Source organism: Zea mays, chromosome 1 (genome assembly GCF_902167145.1).
Source record: "Zea mays cultivar B73 chromosome 1, Zm-B73-REFERENCE-NAM-5.0, whole genome shotgun sequence".
Taxonomy (NCBI): Eukaryota; Viridiplantae; Streptophyta; class Magnoliopsida; order Poales; family Poaceae; genus Zea; species Zea mays.
The window spans coordinates 1,845,896-1,864,946 of NC_050096.1; the positions used below are offsets into that span (position 1 = coordinate 1,845,896).

General features: G+C 46.9%; 1 protein-coding gene across 1 annotated transcript; it reads right to left on the bottom strand.

Moving 5' to 3' along the window:
• Window positions 1-17,459: 17,459 nt before the first annotated feature.
• LOC118473257 (uncharacterized) lies at window positions 17,460-18,699 on the bottom strand. Its single transcript, XM_035962388.1, has 2 exons — window positions 18,655-18,699; window positions 17,460-18,085 (listed from the first exon to the last, which is right to left on the bottom strand). The coding sequence occupies exon 2, from the start codon at window positions 18,077-18,079 to the stop codon at window positions 17,696-17,698; it is 384 nt and encodes a 127-aa protein (XP_035818281.1). The 5' UTR covers window positions 18,080-18,085; window positions 18,655-18,699; the 3' UTR covers window positions 17,460-17,695.
• Window positions 18,700-19,051: the final 352 nt, after the last annotated feature.

The following is a 19,051-nucleotide window of genomic DNA, read 5'->3' on the forward strand; positions in this document are numbered from 1 at the left end:
ACCAATATGATTACTCCTCAACGATTTCTGGTAAACTCCATATACACATGAGTACACACCGAACGACAGGTTCAGTTTGACTTTTGTGCGTTTAATAGAATATTGAGGCATTACACTATATGGGCATTCCTCCCCTAATGCTGAGATGTTCTTAAAAGCATACAGATAAAACCCCAACCACAATCATCTAGTTGTGGCCAATGTATGCTATTGTGGTGATTTATTTGGGAAATCTTACGCACATTATAGATCGGGGTTTTATGCAGTGAGCTTTGGACTTAGATTAATGTAGTGGCATGAACACTACATATTTTTCCTTCAACATGAAGAGTTAGTCTCAACATCCAGCGAGACACGCAACAACAAGTTGCTTCGTGGTTACAATTCTGCAAACTTATTGTTATTATTACCAATGCACAGTCAATCATTAAGATTTAGACTAACATGCACAACACTATTTTATCCATAAGGGTCCTTCAGGGGCACATGAATACCATTCGTCGTTAGTTGCCATTAGTTGACTTCAGATCAACAAGTAAAATGACCATTAGGGTCTAGCACTCACAAAGACATGCACTGGTTGCATTGTGCTTTTAAGCACATAGGAAAATATGTGTGTAGATATTGGTAGTAAAGTGCACGACATCAGGCCAATGCTGTCAAGGAGAGATTTTTATGTGCAGAAATGTATAGTCCAGCTCGTTTTATTGTTGCCCATGGTTTACCCAATTACTCATATCACTCTGAAATTGGGTATCGATTTATGCAACATTTTTAGGTATAATAATTTTGAGAGAGAACTTATAAAAAAATTAATTATTTGTGGTGTTGCCAGTAAGGCAAACATTTCTCCTCATATTATATACCAAATTGTTCTATACAACATTATTTCGATCTCTTCATTGTTCAGCAAAAAGAGAAGCTTTGGAATAGAACAGACAAGGCCAATAATTCCTTTTATCTGGGAAAAATCATCTGATACGTAAGCTTTCGACAAAGCAAATGGAGATAACTGCTTGGCAAGAGCGAAAGAAATACCAATATCCGCCTGGAACTAGTCTTCAACAACAGATAATACTGCTCTCATACGAAGGAGTCATCAAGACTAGGGAGAATACCTCTGGTCTCCATAAGATCTTCATATTTATATCACAAATTACCATCACCAATAGCTTAGTGGTCAAGAATTATGGATCTTCCGGTGCCAAGGACCAATGACATATTAATTCCCAATTTTGCTTCAAGCTCTGTAGTGATGTGGGATTTTATGGCTATTTTCATCTCTTCTTACTTATGGTGGATCGGAGATAGATTACGGTAAGCATTTCAAAAGGTGGAATCCAATGTAGTTCTGCTACATAAACTCCAAGTATATGTCCATTCAGGACTGATCTTTACCATTTGGCTTAAAAGTATACCATACCAGTCAAAGGACTATCTCGAGTCAATTCAGCGGCTATGAATATTTACAATTCTGAGAGATATATGCACCATAAGCATGATATCTTGTATATGACGATTAAAGTGGTTCGACGGAAACACACAATGGTTTTTCACACCAACATAGTGAATGTTTTCTCAGAATAACCTATACTCGTAACTCCGGGTTGCTAGGGGTTACATGTCCTTTTATCTCAGAATTTGCTTCATGTCGTTCAGCGACAAAGAGAGCAATGTGTCAACAATTGATTGAGCAATATATGACTGAAATTTCTAGCCTTTATTCATTTGTTAAGGTCATATTGCTTACTAATAGAATCCCAATTTGTGATGTCTTCTATGACGAAAAGGCTTTCATGCATTATATTATATACCTTCGAGTTAATTCGAGTAAAACTTTATGCATGAGGAGAGAGCAGAGAATTAACTTATCTGTGTTTTATAGATATTTCAATTTAATTTCCCAGATTTCCAAGCACTATATAGCTTGATATAGTTGTTATGGCCACGTGGCGATATATAAATATATAACGCCACACAGCACAGTCAAATAAAATATAGAGCCAAACAAAATTGTTTATGAAGGTTGCGCATAATGTGACTTTAGGGGCTTGAACAACCCACCACAATCCCCGCGAGTACAAGCTCTAGCGTCTGGTGTCAACACATGTGTGGCCATCAGGGCTACGACAACACAACAAACCTTCATAATAAGCGCAACAGGCACAATTATGGCTCGATAATCGGAGTACACGATAAGTCCATGCAACGTGTGCAATAGGCGCAATTGTGGCTCGGTGCTAACGACAGACGAACAGTGCCTACAGGGCGTGCGAAAAGTACGTGACTCAGCGATGACGGTTCCACTCAACGGGAGCTGTCCGATTAAACGAGAGTGCGACATAGCAATCACATGACGCAGCCAAGTTCGTACGACACAAATACTGCGTCGTGTTGCCAGGTCGTAACCAATATTTAGCCAATGTTCAGCCGATTAAAAACGTAGCTTGATCAATGCGATCGAGTACCCACTATATAATTTAATCGCTTAGTGTGAGTCCGAAAACTCAACGCAACACAAATATTTAGAGCGATTTGAATATGTACAGACAATACAATATTGCTTTCACATGAATTTTTAATAATTTTCATGTAATTATGTACTACAGAAATAAAAGCAGAAAATAAATACTAGATTTAATGCATGAACCCTGACACATCAGGTGCAAAAGACATTTTCTCGTATGTAAGCATGCAGTTTTATACTAATTATTTACTAGGAAAAATAATTAATTAAGACATATACTGCAACAGAAACATGGCTTATTCTATTTATTTTTTTACAATAGAAATAAATAGAATTAATAATATTCAGCATACGTACCGTACCATAGTATATTAATTCAACAGAAATTCAATGAAAAATTGTTTTGAATCGTTTTTTTCATCGGACTCTGTCTCAGGCGCACGATTTTGAATCTGTTTTCATCCAATCAAATTCCGCTTTTTCCGGTAGCCACTTTTGACCGGGCACTTTCCTTTCTTAATCCTTGCGTCTGAAACTAACTACCCCTTTTCTGTTGCTTGCGCACTTGCATGCAAGACTCGGTTGCCGCAGGGCAGCTGCGCCGTCGGCTCAGGCGTCGCGGAGCGGTGGCTGTTGTACGTGCGGGTGGGCTCGGTGCGCAGGGACGACCAACACCGCCACTTGTTTTCTTGCCAGGGCTTAGGCGCAGTGCACCATGATAGCAATGGCAAGACCATCACACACAATTCGTAGCCCGTGCACAACAGCAGTCAAGTAGAGGGAGAATCGAAGCCTGTCGCGTAGGACAGTTCGGCTAGGCCGGAGACCTACCGGCTTGACGGAGAGTTGATGCAGATCCGATAACGCAGTAACGTCGAGGTAGAGCGTGCTGATAACGTATTGAGAACTACTTCACCACGGATCACCAGATTCGATCCCTTCCCTCCCGTCAGCAGTAGAGGCGCAAGAAGATGTAGAAGACCCATCTCCCTTCCCATAAGCACGACAGAAGAAACACACGAGACACAAGGTATAGGGTTGGGCCTCTGGCCTCTTTCTCTTCTCTATCTTATGAGGGGGTGTACAAGTTCCTTATATAGAGATGTGAGACTCCTTAGGGGCAAAGCAGGTATTTGCCCACATAACCCTAACTAGGATTACTTAACACATAGTATACAGGAAACCCCAACCAGTCAGTCATGCACTGATGCACCACCGCAACGTGTCCGTCAGCCCACCTCCCGCATACGTCTATTCCTTGCATGCGCGCATTTTGTTTCCAATTGCATGCGCGAGAAATTACGAAGTGTATCCGTTAACTGCTGCATGTATGGAAACAAAAAAACTGATTTGAATGCTTTATTCCTTCTATAATATAGGATCTCAATAACAACCATGTAGCTAGACCCATTGGAAATATTTTATGAAATATACTGCTACTAACTATGCTACACAGTGTATATATTTATACAATACGTCACACCACGTAAAAAATCAGTTTCTACTACATGCGCACAAATTTAGGATGACAATAATGTGTGTTGAGAGGAAAATGGATTGACATGCATGAAAACAAAAAAAAAATCTAATTTTGATGATTTATTTTGTCCATAAAAATAGGATCTCTACAACAGCAATACAGTTAGGCTCGTTAGAACCAGTTATAACGTATACTAATACTAATTATGCTACACTGTGTAAATATTTATGTAGTGTGGTACACCGCGTAAAAAATATGTTTCCTGTTGCATGCGCACAAATTTAGGACGATAAGAATGCGGGTTGAAAGGAAATAGAATGACATACATGGAAACAAAAAATCTGAATTAAATGATTTATTTCGTCCATAAAAATATGATCTTGACAACGGCCATGCAGGTAGGATCGTTGGAACCGGTTTATGATATATACTAACACTAATTATTATAACACCCTGAATTTGGGGTATAAAATCTCTTTCTAAATATCTACCAAATTCAGGTGTTACTCTTGTCTCCCTCTCTCTCTAGTCTCTCTCTCTTTTTCTTTTGGTTAGAATTAAGTTAATTAGGAGAGGATTATTTTGTCAAAATAATGTAAGTCATGATTTGTTGCATCATGCAGAGTCCAAGATATTATTTGAATTGATGCACATGTTTGATTTGGTTTGAATTTGAAACTTGGTTTGAATTTAAATTGAAAACCCTAGAGAAAATAAAATAGAAAAGCAATTAGAAATTACAGGAAAATAGAAAATCCTAATTCGGACTAGCTAGCCCAAGTCGGCCCTCCGCGCGCGCGCCCGCGCCGTCTGACTGGTGGAGCCCACCTGTCAGCGGTAGTTCTCGCGCCCGCACGCTCTCTCCCTCCCTCTCTCTGTCGCCTGGGTCCCGCTTGTCGGCCCATTCCCTCACGCATCTGCGTACCTGAGCCGCTGCCTAGCGGGCCCTGCTTGTCAACTCTCCTCCCTCTAACTTCCGGTACGCACGCCCGCCATGGTCGCGCCCACGTCCGCGCAAATCCCGGCCACCACCCACGCGCCCAACCCCTACTCAAGCCCCCCTCTCGTCCGCTCTGCCATCCCCCACTCACAGACACCCCAGCTCGCCTTCGCTCGTGCGTCGTCTCTTCTCAGAGCTCTCAGAAGACCGCCACCGCTCGCCGCGCCCCACGCGCCCGTTCCGTCGCCACCATTGGGCCTTCGTCGTGCCTTTCGCCTCGGTGAGTCCTGCCTCGGTGCCCGTAACTTGAGACGTGCCTCAATTTACTCTCTCCCTCTCTGGTTCCCTCTGCCCGTGCTCACTGGAGCTTCCCTCGCGCAGCCGGAGAGCCACCGTCGTCGACCCAAGCCCTCGTCGTGTCCCTACCGCCGTTCAAGGGTCCCGAAGTCTTCTCTCGAGGTAAACAACCCAGCCCCGCCCCTTATTTTTCCCTTGATTGCCCTCGGTCATGCGCGATTGCTCGCTGGAGTAGTGCTGCGCCTCCGCGGAGCAGCTTCGTTGTGAACCGGCCCTCCAGCGCCATTGTGCCGATGCTATACCCCTAGCCGAGTTCGCCGCACTCCCTTGAATTCCTCGAGCCCTCCCCGACGTCCCAGCGGGCCCCAGCGCGCTTGCGCCTTCGTCTCCGGTGGGCCTCTGCCATGGACGCGAGCGGCGCCACCGCTGGAGACCGAGGGACCTAGCCGTTAGATCCTAGGCGTCCGTCTGAGATCGGGCAGCCCGGATCTGACCAAACCTAATCTAATACTAACCGTCCGATTCACATCCGACCGCTCAGATTCGCACCCTCACCCGCGCTCCGCCCCTGGGCCCCACCGGTCAGTGCCTACGCCCCCTGGCTAGGGATGGCAACAGGTCGAGTTTGGATCGGGTAGAGTAAATACCTGCCCGCGACCATACCCTCGGGGATGATCCATATCCGCCCATGACTATACCCACGTGTAAAATTTTGTACCCGTGCCCGTACCCATCGGGTATCGGGCGTATATCGGGTACCCGTCGGGTATAGCAGCTTGGTGCATTCTCCCTAAATGAAGTCTAGTGCAGTTCTGAGCGTCGCACATCGCCATGATCACCGGAGGCACATAATGTTGTTGCACAGTGCAGCCGTGTAGATGTAGCCCTGGACATGTGTTGCTAATGTTTTTTTGTTAATAAACTTCCAACTCGTCAAGATTGGAGAGTAGCTAGCACAGTCGTCTCGTGTAGTAACACTCCCCTAGCTCAAGTACTTGTACTAGATAGCACTGGTACTACGTACTGGCACTTTATCAAACGTACTGGCACTAGTACTAGAACCAGATTAGAAGCATCAGCAAACAGGGAGGGATGGCCGTAGGATGAGCTGTCGAGGATGGACGACTAGCTAGCATACTGGTAGGTTGAAAATCTAAAATCTCTATTTTCGGATATCCGTCGGGTACCCACGGGTAAGAAATCAAATCTGTACCCGACCCATAATAAAATCGGGTCGGGATCGGGTAAGACCCGCGGGTCAAATTTCGTGCCTGAACCCGTACCCGACGGGTCGGATATCTGACAGATATCCGAACCCGCGGGTAAAATTGCCATCCCTACCCCTGGCGCTGGGGCCGGCTGGTCAGCTCGCCTCCCTCCTTAGTCGCTGACACCGCCTGCCCGCCTGTCAGCGCTCGCCCGTCCGCACGCATGCGCTCGTCCACATATCTAATCTCAGCCGTTCATCTGTGATCGAGCGGTCGAGATTGTCCGATACCCCTTCGGTTTTTGGTTTTGTAAAAAGGACCCTCAGTTCTCGGGTAATAAAACCCACTGTCCCTAGGCTTTACGCGCAAGCCCCTGGTTTCTTATAAACAGACCCTGCCCTTTTAAATAATCACAGATTTGGACCTAATTTTGTATTTCAAACTTCAAAACTTGTTTATTTCATATCTTTTTCATATGAACTCCAAATTTAGTGGTTCAAATTGCAAATTGTTCATAGAAATATTCTCTATTCAAATAAATTATGTCCATCCACAGTGTGTGCAATTTAGTTTTATGCTTAACATATAGACTAGTGTATGTAATGATTAGTTGATGAAATAAAATAAATAGAAAGGAAACCCTAATGGTACTTAGATGTTTAATTTTGTGAGATTAATAATATGCCATGTATGAGTTGATCCCTGGTATAATTTTGTGTCTCACTAAAATTAGTAGAACTAAGTTTGTTCCCCACTTCTCAAGTGCTTGTCCAGAACCGAAGGTATAGAACTGATGAAGGAGATACATGCAGGATTGTGTGGATCCCATATTGGGTCCAGACCTCTTCTGGGAAAGGTTTTCCGGCAAGGATTTTATTGGCCGAAGGCAGCTTCAGACGCAACAGATTTGGTTCAAAAGTGCAAAAATTGCCAAAAATGTGCAAGAGACCAGAAGCAACCTTCGTCATTGACTCAGCTGATACAACCTACCTGGCCATTGCAAAGATGGGGCCTAGATTTACTAGGTCCACTTCCACCAGCGTAGGGCAACTTGAGATATGTCATGGTGGCGGTAGAATATTTTTCTAAGTGGATCGAAGCGAAGCCTTTGGCGACAATAACTTCGGCTACAGTCCAAAAATTCTTCTGGCAGAATATAGTTTGTCGCTTCGGTGTGCTGAAGGCTATAATTGTAGACAATGGAACGTAGTTTGATGCTAAAACTTTCAAAGATTTCTGTGATCAGATCGGCACAAAAATTCATTTTGCATCAGTCAGGCACCCGTAATCAAATGGACTAGTCGAAAGGGCAAATGGTATTATAATGGCGGGAATAATGAAGTTAATCTTCAATCAGCCCAGAGGAAAGTGGCCAGATCAGTTGGTTAAAGTGGTGTGGAGCCACAATACATCTATATCAAGGTCAACAGGTTTTACACCATTCAAGTTACTGTTTGGTGACGAAGCTATAACCCCCGAAGAGGCCAAAGCGGGGTCGATAAGAACACTAGCTTCGGCAGAAGACGAAGCTAATTATTCTGTGGCAAAAGACACTATAGGAGGGATCAGACTTCAGGCTGTGGAAAATATCAACAAATATCAAGCCGAAACAATAAAATGGCGCGATAGAAAGGTTCGATTGAAAGACATTAAGCCTGGACATTTGGTGCTTCGGAGAGTAGCCAACCCTGACACAGTAGGCAAGCTTCAGCTGAAGTGGGAAGGACCCTTTTTGGTAGTATCTTCGTCAAGACCCGATTCTTACAGATTAAAGGACATGGACGGCAACGACATTCCTAGATCTTGGAATGCGGATGAACTTCGACGATATTATGTATAAATTAATGTAATCTTTTATATTTTTCCTATGGCACCCTTTTCCTTTCCAAAGGGGGAGAAAGGTTTTTAATGGGGCCATATTTTGTAATTTTTCCTTTCTTATTCAGCTCTACGAGAGCAAAATCCCCCAAAATATGTAAATATAAAATCTGAGCATGCACCATCGAGTGCAGAAAAAAGGAAAAAACAAGGAGAAACTCGAAAGTCGTCCCTAAGGGGATGCAGAGCACGACGAAGCTACAAAAAGCCGTTCCTAAGGGAGCGCAACATAAGTTTTCTGCTTAAAAGTCGTTCCTAAGGGAATGTAGAGCCAAATACTATCGAAATATAAGGCGAAGCACGAAAAGTCAACGCGAATACCGCCGAAATAGAAGGCGAAGAAGTTCAAAAGACGTTCCTAAGGGGATGCAGAACTTACACCGAAAAATAAGCGGTGCAGCCGAAAAATAAACGGCAGAGACTTCAGTCATTCCTAAGGGGATGAAGGGTATGGATGTGGCTTCATATGTGTGTGTTTGGGCCTTCATTTGCACGATACATTACATCATACATTGCATTCATAAACATTAATTTAGACATACATAGGATCATCATCATCATATCATTCAGATACAGACAGTTGCTTCGGCTCTAAGGATACAGCTTCGGAAGCAGATTTATGCTTAGATTGTGTACAAAAAGAAGGGAAGGTGTTTTTCGCCTTTGGCTCAAAAAATACAGGCTTCGTCCACATCAAAGCACTTTATACATTGACGGAAAGGTAAAAATATATTACAAGGTATGGACAAATTTACAGAGTAGAATCTGATTCTCAAATTACAATATTCTTTACAAAGGATAATACAAGAGTTTTTCTAGAGTTTTTTCACAGCCAGGCTTTCGGCTTCATCATCTACTGATAAGCTTCAGATCATCTGCTAAGCTTCGGCTCAATGCTCTTCGACTTCATCATTCTGTACACATCAAAGCATTATAAGGTAAATTCAAGTTTCAAGGAAAAGGTAAGCGCAAGGTATGAGTTTATTACCGGTTTAAGGTGACTTCGAGCTTCGTCACCAGCCAGGTTTCGCCCGCCCTTTTCCCAGATTTGAGTAATGAATATGTTTTCGATGCTTCGGGCTAGGCCCGGGATGTCATCCAAGTCTGCTGGTGACAGGCTGAAGTTTGGTCTGTTTACAATATTTCCATGTGTGCAGTCAGCCTTCATGAAAGCGACAACTGTGCCTCGAGAAGCTAGTAGGGCATAGAAATCACCATGTCCAGCTATAATTTCGTCGAGAGCATCAACTTCACCTTCAATATGATCAAATGTGCCCGGTAGGTCTTCAACCGAAGGTTTAAATTTTTTGGAGCTGGCTCCAACGGAGTTAAAGTCCTGTTTCAACTGTTGAATGCACCGAGTGCCGAAGCCTAGGCATTTTTCCTGAAGATCCTTGAGTGATTTCTGTAGATTCGAACTTTTTTCAGCTTCGGCTTCGAGTTTTGTTTTGAAATCTTTCTTTTCTTGCTCAAAGCTTTTTTATTGTAGGGAAAGTTTACTGTTCAATCTGGCGAGTTCGGCTTGAGCTTCTGCCAGTGAACCTTCCACCGTTTGAAGCATGAAGTCTTTCTTTTCCAAGGCAGCTTCCTGATCTTTAATCTTCTTCTCTAAGCCCTCAATTATAACTTCGTTTTTCTTGTCCTCGAGGTCTTGTTGCATCCTCAAGGCTTTGCTTAGCAGTAAGCTCTGACAAAATAACCTTCATCAGAAAGCATCTTCATAACAAAACAATAAAAAGTTAAGGGAATAATTTTACCTTAAAGTTAGAATAAAACAGGCTACCGGCGATGTGATGTTGTCGGTATCTACTAAGATCAGTTTCGAGCTTCGGGAAACCAACACTTTTCGATAAAGTGCTGACAACCTTCGCCCCAACTCGGTCCCGAAGGCATCTTAAACTCTCTTCGGCAACACCGCCGAAGAGCAGCGCCCCTGGCTGGTATCCGCAAGATATGGCATATTCCTTCAGCTCTTCTTTTTCAGCCTTTGACAATTCTTGCCCAATTATGTTTTGAAAGATGAAATTTTCTTCTTCCGAAGTATCTTCGACAGGCTCTTTCTCTTTTCCAGGCATCTTCTCCCCTTTTTCAGGCACTGCGGCCGGGGTTTCCTCAGCAGCTGCAGCAGTATCTTCCTCGGCCATATTCAAAATCATTTCATCAATATCAATGAGTGTGTTTTCCAAATCTGTGGTTTCGGCTGCTATAGCTTTGGAAGTAGAAGCTTCGACAGGAGCAACTTTGGCTGCTGCTGATTTCGGCGCTGAGGCCGATGGCGGTGTTTCTTCAATAGCCTCAATAACAGTAATAATTCTTCGCTTTTTTGGTTCAGCAGGCTTCTCGGCAGCCGAATGCTCCTTCTTCTTCTGTAAAAGCTTCATCAGTTCCGGTCCCAGCGGACTTAGCTTATTAGGTAGAGATTCAGTCATTACCTTTAAAATTTCTTCTGCATCAGTGGCAGAAGGTGTTGAGGGAACTTCTTCTTCTAAATCAGCTTTCGGCTTAGGAACTGGAGCCTTTCTTTTCTTCGACACAGCCACCTTCGGCTCAGGACTGGATTTTTTCTTTTTTGCCAAATTGTCATCTTCTTTTATCATCCTGGCAGCTTGTCTTTGTATAATACTGACAACCCTTTTTCGTTTTGGCCCTTCGGCACCTTTGTTTAACCTTTCGTAGTCTGGGTATTCAAATTTTAAAGCGTCCATTACTCGGTTTAACCTTCATTTTGGCCGGGTGCCGAAGGCTGCTGTCATTAATTGATCTTCTTTTTTCGTATAATTGCCCAAGATTTCATTACACATAACCTCAATTGTATCCAACCATTCTTGGTAGGGTTCTTTGAAGTGTTTCTTGAACTGAAAATGATAGGGTAGCCGAACGAGTTCATTCTTCTTCTTCTCTCCTTTAAGCTTCGGCATACCCCATTCCCTTAACGTTGGGAATACCCTGTTGGCTAAGTATTCCTGAACTAAATCCCTAGTACCAATATGTTCAGACACAACTCTAAATTCACCCACAGCATCTGGGCATGATGCCCCCGGCGTCATGTTGCACTGAGGCCTAGTCAACCTGAAGGTTAGCTCCAGCGGGCTCTGCACTAGCTTCTCCTTTTTCTCATCAATCTTAACATAAAACCATTCAGTCTTCCAACCGGTCGGCCACTTAGTGCGGTAGCTAACCACCGGTGTCTTCATGTCTTTGCGGTAAGCAAAATTATAGCAGCCGAAGTTCTCGTGCAGTCCATCTTCTCTAGCCTTCGTCTGATAGTGAAGTTCGTGTACCCGGCAGAAGGCTTCGGCGAGCGGCTCCACTCCTTGGCTTCGGAGAGCCCAGATGAACAAGCTGAGCCTAACGATAGCGTTAGGAGTCAATTGATGAAGATAAATCTCAAAATTTTCCAAAACATCTGCAATCATTTCGTGCAGAGGAAACCTCAACCCTGCTTTGAAGAAGCTCTTAAAAACTACCACTTCATCATTTTTTGGTTTCAGGATGGTCTCTTCCCCGCCAAAGCGAATCAACTTCTTCTTGGCTTCCCCGAAGTAGCCTAGCTTCGTCATCATGGGCATATCAGCTTCGGACACAGTCGACTTCCCAAAATCCAAATGACTGGGCTTGGATGGCATAGCGGTGTTATAATCATTCTCTTCTTCACCAGTATCGCCCTCTTCAATATTTGCCTGCTCGGCTTCAGTAGTAGGTGCACCTTCTTCAAAATCACCCTCCGTCACAACCAGTCCCGATCGCCTCATAACTTTGGAGATTGGGGCAGTCTCAGTAGCTTCGGTCTCCTCTCCGTCATGGGTTATCCTAGCTTTTGAGCGCACCCTGGCCATTTGATGCTGAATTTATTGCGTTTTGGCGAAGTTAAATACTTTTTGTCTTTGCCGAAGCTCCCTCTTGTGACGAGGCCAAAGCAAAACGATGCTTCGATTGAGAGTACGGTGAATAAGCTTCGGCTGTTGTCAAATTTTTAAGCAGCACAACAGTGCAATAGCAGTAAATGATGTGGTAACTTCACACCTACTCGTCTGTTTATATAGTGCTGCAGGTGGGAAGGTGAATCGTCAAGCCGCTCGCACCCGCTGAACAGTCGCTCGCACCCACTGAACGGTGGACCATAGTGCCCAAGAAGGTGAATCACCAGATCGCGCGTACCCGTTGTATGGTGGGACCACCTTTCACTCGGAATATTTAAATCGTTTCTCGACAACGAGCTCAGGGAAGGTGTTTTCGGACCTTCGGCATTCCGAAGCCTGAGAGAATTTTTCACGGGTCGAGCTCATTACGAAAAACGATCTGGCACCGTGAAGGGGCTACTATTGGGGGTCTGCTTCATCGCCAAAGGTCCTAAAAGAAGAAACACCTTCGGAAGATTGACACAAAGCCGAAGCTATCAATCAGAGAGCTTCGTAGCGTACTTCCAGATGCACCGACTTAAAGATGAAATGACCAATCGACCCATGATAACTTGTATTATGATTGTAATCATTTGTAAAGGACATGAATGTAATTTCTCATAGGTTGCGTCCTGTGCCTATAAATAGATGAACAGTACCCCTGTACTGTTCACTCTATCTTGTATTCGCTCAAGTGCCACGTTTGGATTTTTGCCTTCTGTCAAGCCGAAGGTACAAATGTAATTAAATATTATCTTTATCTATCCGAGATTATATAATGAAGACATGTGAATTATGTTATATGATTATTCATGTTATCTTTCATGTTTCATATGCTCTATCTTTCATTAACATATATCATGATGATGAAGGTACGTCCTTCATAACCTTCGTCCGAAGATCGTTATATCCTAAGAGAAATAATGTTTCGAAGGACGAAGGACATTAACATTTAATATTTTGTGTTGCCTTGTTCTTAACTCATAGCATTTGAGAACAAGTCCCCAACAGGATTATATTTTCCTTTCTAGTTCATGCGCGCAAAAAATTGGATGACATGAGTCACATAGATTATAAATTCTTATACAACGTCGCATAAATACTTATAAATCTGGCATTTACGAACATAAATGATTTGATTTTTATGGTAATTACGAACAACATAAATCAAGGAATTTCCTTTCCAATGTGCATGCAAAAAATATGCATGCAGCAAACTGATATACAAATTTCGTGTTTAAGCATAAAATCATACAGTTTTTAGCGTAAATAATACATGTGGTAGGCATAAAACACAATAATCGAAAAGAAAACACAAATCGAAGGAGGTAGTCGCCAGAGGACGTCGTCGACGACATAAGCACAGAAGTATGTCGTCATTCGGGCCACCCGAACTGCGCCGGATTGGAGGATGTCATGCTCGATCGTCGCTGCGCGCACGCACCTTCCGTGACGCCACTCGAACCTCGCACCTCGTGTGTCGCCGTCGCTACTCGCACATCGAGGGGCGATGCTTGCTCGCCTGCCTTGGAAGTGCCGCCGCCTCGGGGCCCTGGGGACGCCACCGCTTGCCCGCACAAGGGCACTGCCATCGCTCACCCTCTGGATCGGGGAGGCCGCCGCCGACCTAGGAACCGCCGCCTCTACTCCGGATCGAGGAACCGCCGCCACCGCACATCGAGGTTGGGGAGCCGCGACCACTGGCCAGGGTCCATCGCCGCGCGCTATCGGGCAACCGCCGTCGTCGCACTCTAGTTTTTTTTATAGACGTCTGGACCTGATCCGGCTCGACCGGATTGCACTGTATGGCCTGGGCTTCCTCTAGTTATTGGAAGCCCAGGGATCCTAATATACAATATATATATATATATATATTGTCGGCGTTTCGAGACAGGGGGGTCCCTAAGCCGACGAGTGAGTGTGCTGCGTGCCCCAGCCCAGATGGGTCGAGCGCGTGGGCGAGCGCGAAGGGGGGAGAGGCGAGGTGGCCGGAGTCGAGCGTGAGAGAGGTGGAAGTCCCGCGGCCTTCGTGTTCGTCCCGCGCCCAGGTCAGGTGCGCTTGCAGTAGGGGGGTTACAAGCGTCCACGCGGGTGAGGGAAGCGAGCGGCCCCAAGAGAGCGCCTGTCCCGTCCTCGGTCCCGCTCGGCCAACCTTCTCTAAGAAGGCCCTGGTCCTCCCTTTTATAGTCGTAAGGAGAGGATCCAGGTGTACAATGGGGGGTGTAGCAGAGTGCTACGTGTCTAGCGGAGAGAGAGCTAGCGCCCTAGGTACATGCCAATGTGGCAGCCAGAGAGATCTTGGCACCTTGCTGGCGTGATGTTGTGGCTGTTGGAGGTGCGACGGAGCCTGGCGGAGGGACAGCTGTTGGAGCGGTCGAGTCCCTGCTGACGTCGTCCTGGTTCCGTAAGAGAGCTGGGGGCCGCCGTCGTCACAGAGCTGGTGGAGCGCCATCATTGCCCATCCGGCGGAGCTGGCCGGATGGGATGCCGGTCTTGTTCTCCGTGACCCGAGTCGATTCGGGGTAGGATGATGATGGCGCTTCCTGTTGACGTGGCGGGTCTGTGCCCTAGGCAGGGTGACGTGGGGGCTCCTCCGAAGCCGAGGTTGAGTCTGTCTTCTGTTGCCGAGGCCGAGCCCGAGCCATGGGGTCGGGCGAGGCGGAAGTCGTTCGGCCGAGGCCAGGGCGGAGTCCGAGCCCTGGGGTCGGGCGAGGCGGAGTTTCGTCGTCTTCCGGGTCTTAGCCCGAGTCCGAGCCCTGGGGTCGGGCGGAGCGGAGTTCGCCGTCTTCCGGGTCTTAGCCCGAGTCCGAGCCCTGGGGTCGGGCGGAGCGGAGTTCGCCGTCTTCCGGGTCTTAGCCCGAGTCCGAGCCCTGGGGTCGGGCGGAGCGGAGTTCGCCGTCTTCCGGGTCTTAGCCCGAGTCCGAGCCCTGGGGTCGGGCGGAGCGGAGTTCGCCGTGGCGCCTTTGGCAAGGCCTGACTGCATGTCAGACTCACTCTGTCGAGTGGCGCCGCAGTCGGAGTGGCGCAGGCGGCGCTGTCCTCCTGTCAGACTGGCCAGAGGAGCGGTGGAGTGACGGCGGTCACTTCGGCTCTGCCGGGGGGGCGCGTGTCAGGATAAAGTCGTCAGGCCACCTTTGCGTTAAATGCTCCTGCAACTTGGTCAGTCGGTGTGGCGATTTAGTCAAGGTTGCTTCTGAGCGAAGCCAAGGCCTCGGGCGAGCCGGTGATGTGTCCGCCGTAAAAAGGGGGGCCTCGGGCGAGACGGAAGTCTCTCGAGGTCGGCTGCCCTTGGCCGAGGCTAGGCTCGGGTGAAGCGTGATCGAGTCACTCGTGTGGACTGATCCCTGACTTAATCGTACCCATCAGGCCTTTGCAGCTTTATGCTGATGGGGGTTACCAGCTGAGAATTAGGCGTCTTGAGGGTACCCCTAATTATGGTCCCCGACAGTAGCCCCCGAGCCTCGAAGGGAGTGTTAGCACTCGCTTGGAGGCTTTCGTCGCACTTTTTTGCAAGGGGACCAGCCTTTCTCGGTTGCATTTTGTTCCGGTGGGTGCGCGCAAGCGCACCCGCCGGGTGTAGCCCCCGAGGCCTCGGAGGAGTGGTTACACTCCTTCGAGGTCTTAATACCTCGCGTAATGCTTTGGCTGGTCTGGTCGTTCCCTCATGCGAACAGGCCGTAGCCCGGGTGCACGGTCGGGGCCCAAGCTCTCGGGCTCGTATGTTGACGCTGTCAACGGTTCGGCCGGAGCCGGTTTTTGCGAGAGCAGCCCCCGAGCCTCTGCACAGGGCGAGAGGACGATCAGGGACAGACTCGACTTTTTACATACGCCCCTACGTCGCCTTTCCGCAAGGAGGAGGGGGGGAGTGCGCCATGTTACCCTCGATGGGCATCGAACATGGTGTCTCCGGTGAGCTGCAAGCGGGTAATCCGAGTGGACGTCCGTGCCCCGTTCGTTGGGGGTCGGCTAGGGGCCCAGAGGCACGCCCAAAAGTACCTGCAGGTGATTTGCCGGACCCGGTCCCCTGGCGACGGGGTCCGAGGGCTCGATGCCTCCCTCCGATGGGATTCCGTTACAAGATCGTTCCTGCTGGTCTCGGAAATGTCCTAGGGTACCTCGGGAGCGCAGCCCGAGCCTCGGTTATGTATCGAACGTACCCCTGGTCATCCCTCGCTCGGTGTCTGAGGCGACTGTGAACCCTTCGGGGGCCAGCCTTCGAACCCCTGATCAGTAATGGGCGCGGAGCCCGAGTAGCCTGAGGCGGCCATGGAACCCTTCGGGGGGCTGGCTTTCGAACCCCTGACCAGTAGTGGGTGTCGGGCCCACGCGATCTGAGGCGACTGTTGAACCCTTCGGAGGGCCAGCCTTCGAACCCCTGATCAGTAGGGGGGGCTCGGAGCCCGGTTCTTTCGCGGAGAAGGATCCTTTTCGGGGTATCCCCCTTTCCCGGTCCCTGTCGCAAGAGATAGAGAAAGAGGAAAAAGGAAAAGGATACGAAATCGAACGACGTGGCGTACCTTTTCTGACGCGGTTATTACGGCGAAGGTGAAGCGTCGCGCGCTCCTCCCGTCAGAGGCGCCGCCTGTCCCGCCGCGGAGTTAATGCGACGGGGCGAGTGGTTGGCGGGGTGGCCGTTACGCGTGCGCGAGCCGTTCGAGGAACGGGTCACGGGTGCACCGTCTTCACGCCGTGAGAGGAGGCTCTCTTGCTGTCCCAGGATGCACTAGTAGAGATCTTATCATCGATGACGTTCGTATTGCGTCACTGCATGTGTATATATCGTCACAGAGTAAGGTTTGTGACGAATTTGTGACGAGTTCGATTTGGTCATAGGGGTCGCGTCACATTTGTTGTGTTGTGACGGACTACTCAGTTTCGTCATCGATGTGTATACATTCTGTGACGAAAGGCGCGATGTCATGGAAGTGAATGCATGCTATGACGATCAGTTGTGGTCATAGAGGAAGACACTTTTCCGTCATAATTCGTCGTCTGCCCGAGCAAACTGACGGCGTTGTTAACGCCATTTGGTTGCTGTGACGGTACGGTATCGTCACAGATAGAGCCGTGGTTTGGTCATTACCAGCCGTTTGGAAGGTGCTGATGCGTATGACGTCAGCGCTGACGTGGCTAGTGACGTGACAGCTGACGTCAGCGCTGACGTAACGCTGACGTGGCTAGTACAGTGGCAGCTGACGTGGCATATGTTTTATTATATGCCACCAGTTTGGTCACAGATGTGCAGAGAATAATTTTATTGGAAATTGCAAAATATACTAGAACAGAGGAATGAGCACACAATTCCATATTCCATAGATGAATACAACTAGTATTCCAGTGCGCATACAAACTAAGTGGACAACACTAAACTCAGTTCATAGCATCACCACTTGAGTTCACATTTCAGTTGAGTTTGCACAAACATAACAGCATATAATCAAAAGTTGACACCCACGAGCAACTAGAGTTTTTGGGTACCCTCATGTCAAAGAACAGGCCAAAAACAGCAGCTCTGACTAGCAGCCCTCATGTCGAAGAAGAGTTACCATGCAAGGACAAGAGCTTCTTGATGAGCACATTGGTCTCCTCCATCTCCTTGCTGTTCTTCTCTGTTATCTTCTTGTACTCCTCCAACTCCCTTTGTGTCCTCGCCTGCTGTTCCTCAGCTTCTTCACATTTCTTCCTGAGCTGGTCGAGTTCACCTTGAACAGCAGCCGTCGCTTCAGCTGCAAGTTGTTCCCGAAGCTCACTATGATTTGATGATGAAGCCTTGGAGGTTGCCGATGTTTTGATGCCGACGCTTTTCAGGAATTGGTGTGAGCTGCTCTGGGACAGCACCTTCGACACAAGGTGCACACTGGATGCTGGCATCTCACCTTCAGCAACAGGTTCAGCCCTCAAAGCCTCCATATGAGACTGAAATATCATGGACAGAAACAGTTACATGTTATTGCTAATGAGCAACAGGAAGATGCTGACAATAATGTGAAAACAGTGACTTTCATTGCTAGTGCACGGGTCCTACAAGGCATTAACAAAGACTATGAAAAATAGACTGACAGACTCTAAAAGCTATACATTTGTTGGCAAATTATAGCAGATTATAGCAGTTACAAATTATAGCAGATTTGCTTAAAAGCTATACATTTGATGGCAAATTAAAAGCTATTCATTTGAAATACTCTATAAATAGACTATGAAAAATAATGTGAAAACAGTTACAAATTATAGCAGATTTGCTTAACAAAGACTCTAAAACCTATACATTTCTAGTGCACGGGTCCTACAAAAAATAGACTATGATATTTACTTTCATTTCAGAAATTTGATGGCAGACAAAATAGACTATGATCTGAACTCCCCTGGGATGGGACAAGCGATCTCACTCATCGATCTCACTCCCCTTCGTTCCATCGACCCACAGCCAGCCTCCCTCATATGATCTCATAAAAATTACACTAAATAAAGAAAACAAATGAACTTACAAGTGCTTCTCTTGCCGGTTCACTCAGGCCACGTTTGGAGCTGGTATGACAGGTCTTGAAGGCGTCCACCGCATCTAGTTCTTCAGTCTGGTCTAAGCTGGGTTCTTCTCGGTTTCTCTTCTGCTTCTGTTTCGTGGATAAACAATCACAGCGAAGTTTGCTCAGATCAAATGCAATAGAAGTTGAGTGCACAAGTGCAGGTAGTAGTACAAGGTAATAGTTACTTACATATGCATGTAAGTGTGCCACATAGCAGCGAGAACCCGTAGCCTGATGAAACTTGACTTGACTGCGGTTCTGCTTGTTCTTTGCACTTATTTCCTACAAGAGAATGAACATGTCAGATTAGATCATAGGTTCAATATGCGAAGATCCTTTGCAAACGTATAGTGAAAGA

Excerpts from the sequence above, each read along its gene's own strand:
- LOC118473257 (XM_035962388.1), bottom strand. The coding sequence starts at position 18,079 with ATGGAGGCTTTGAGGGCTGAACCTGTTGCTGAAGGTGAGATGCCAGCA.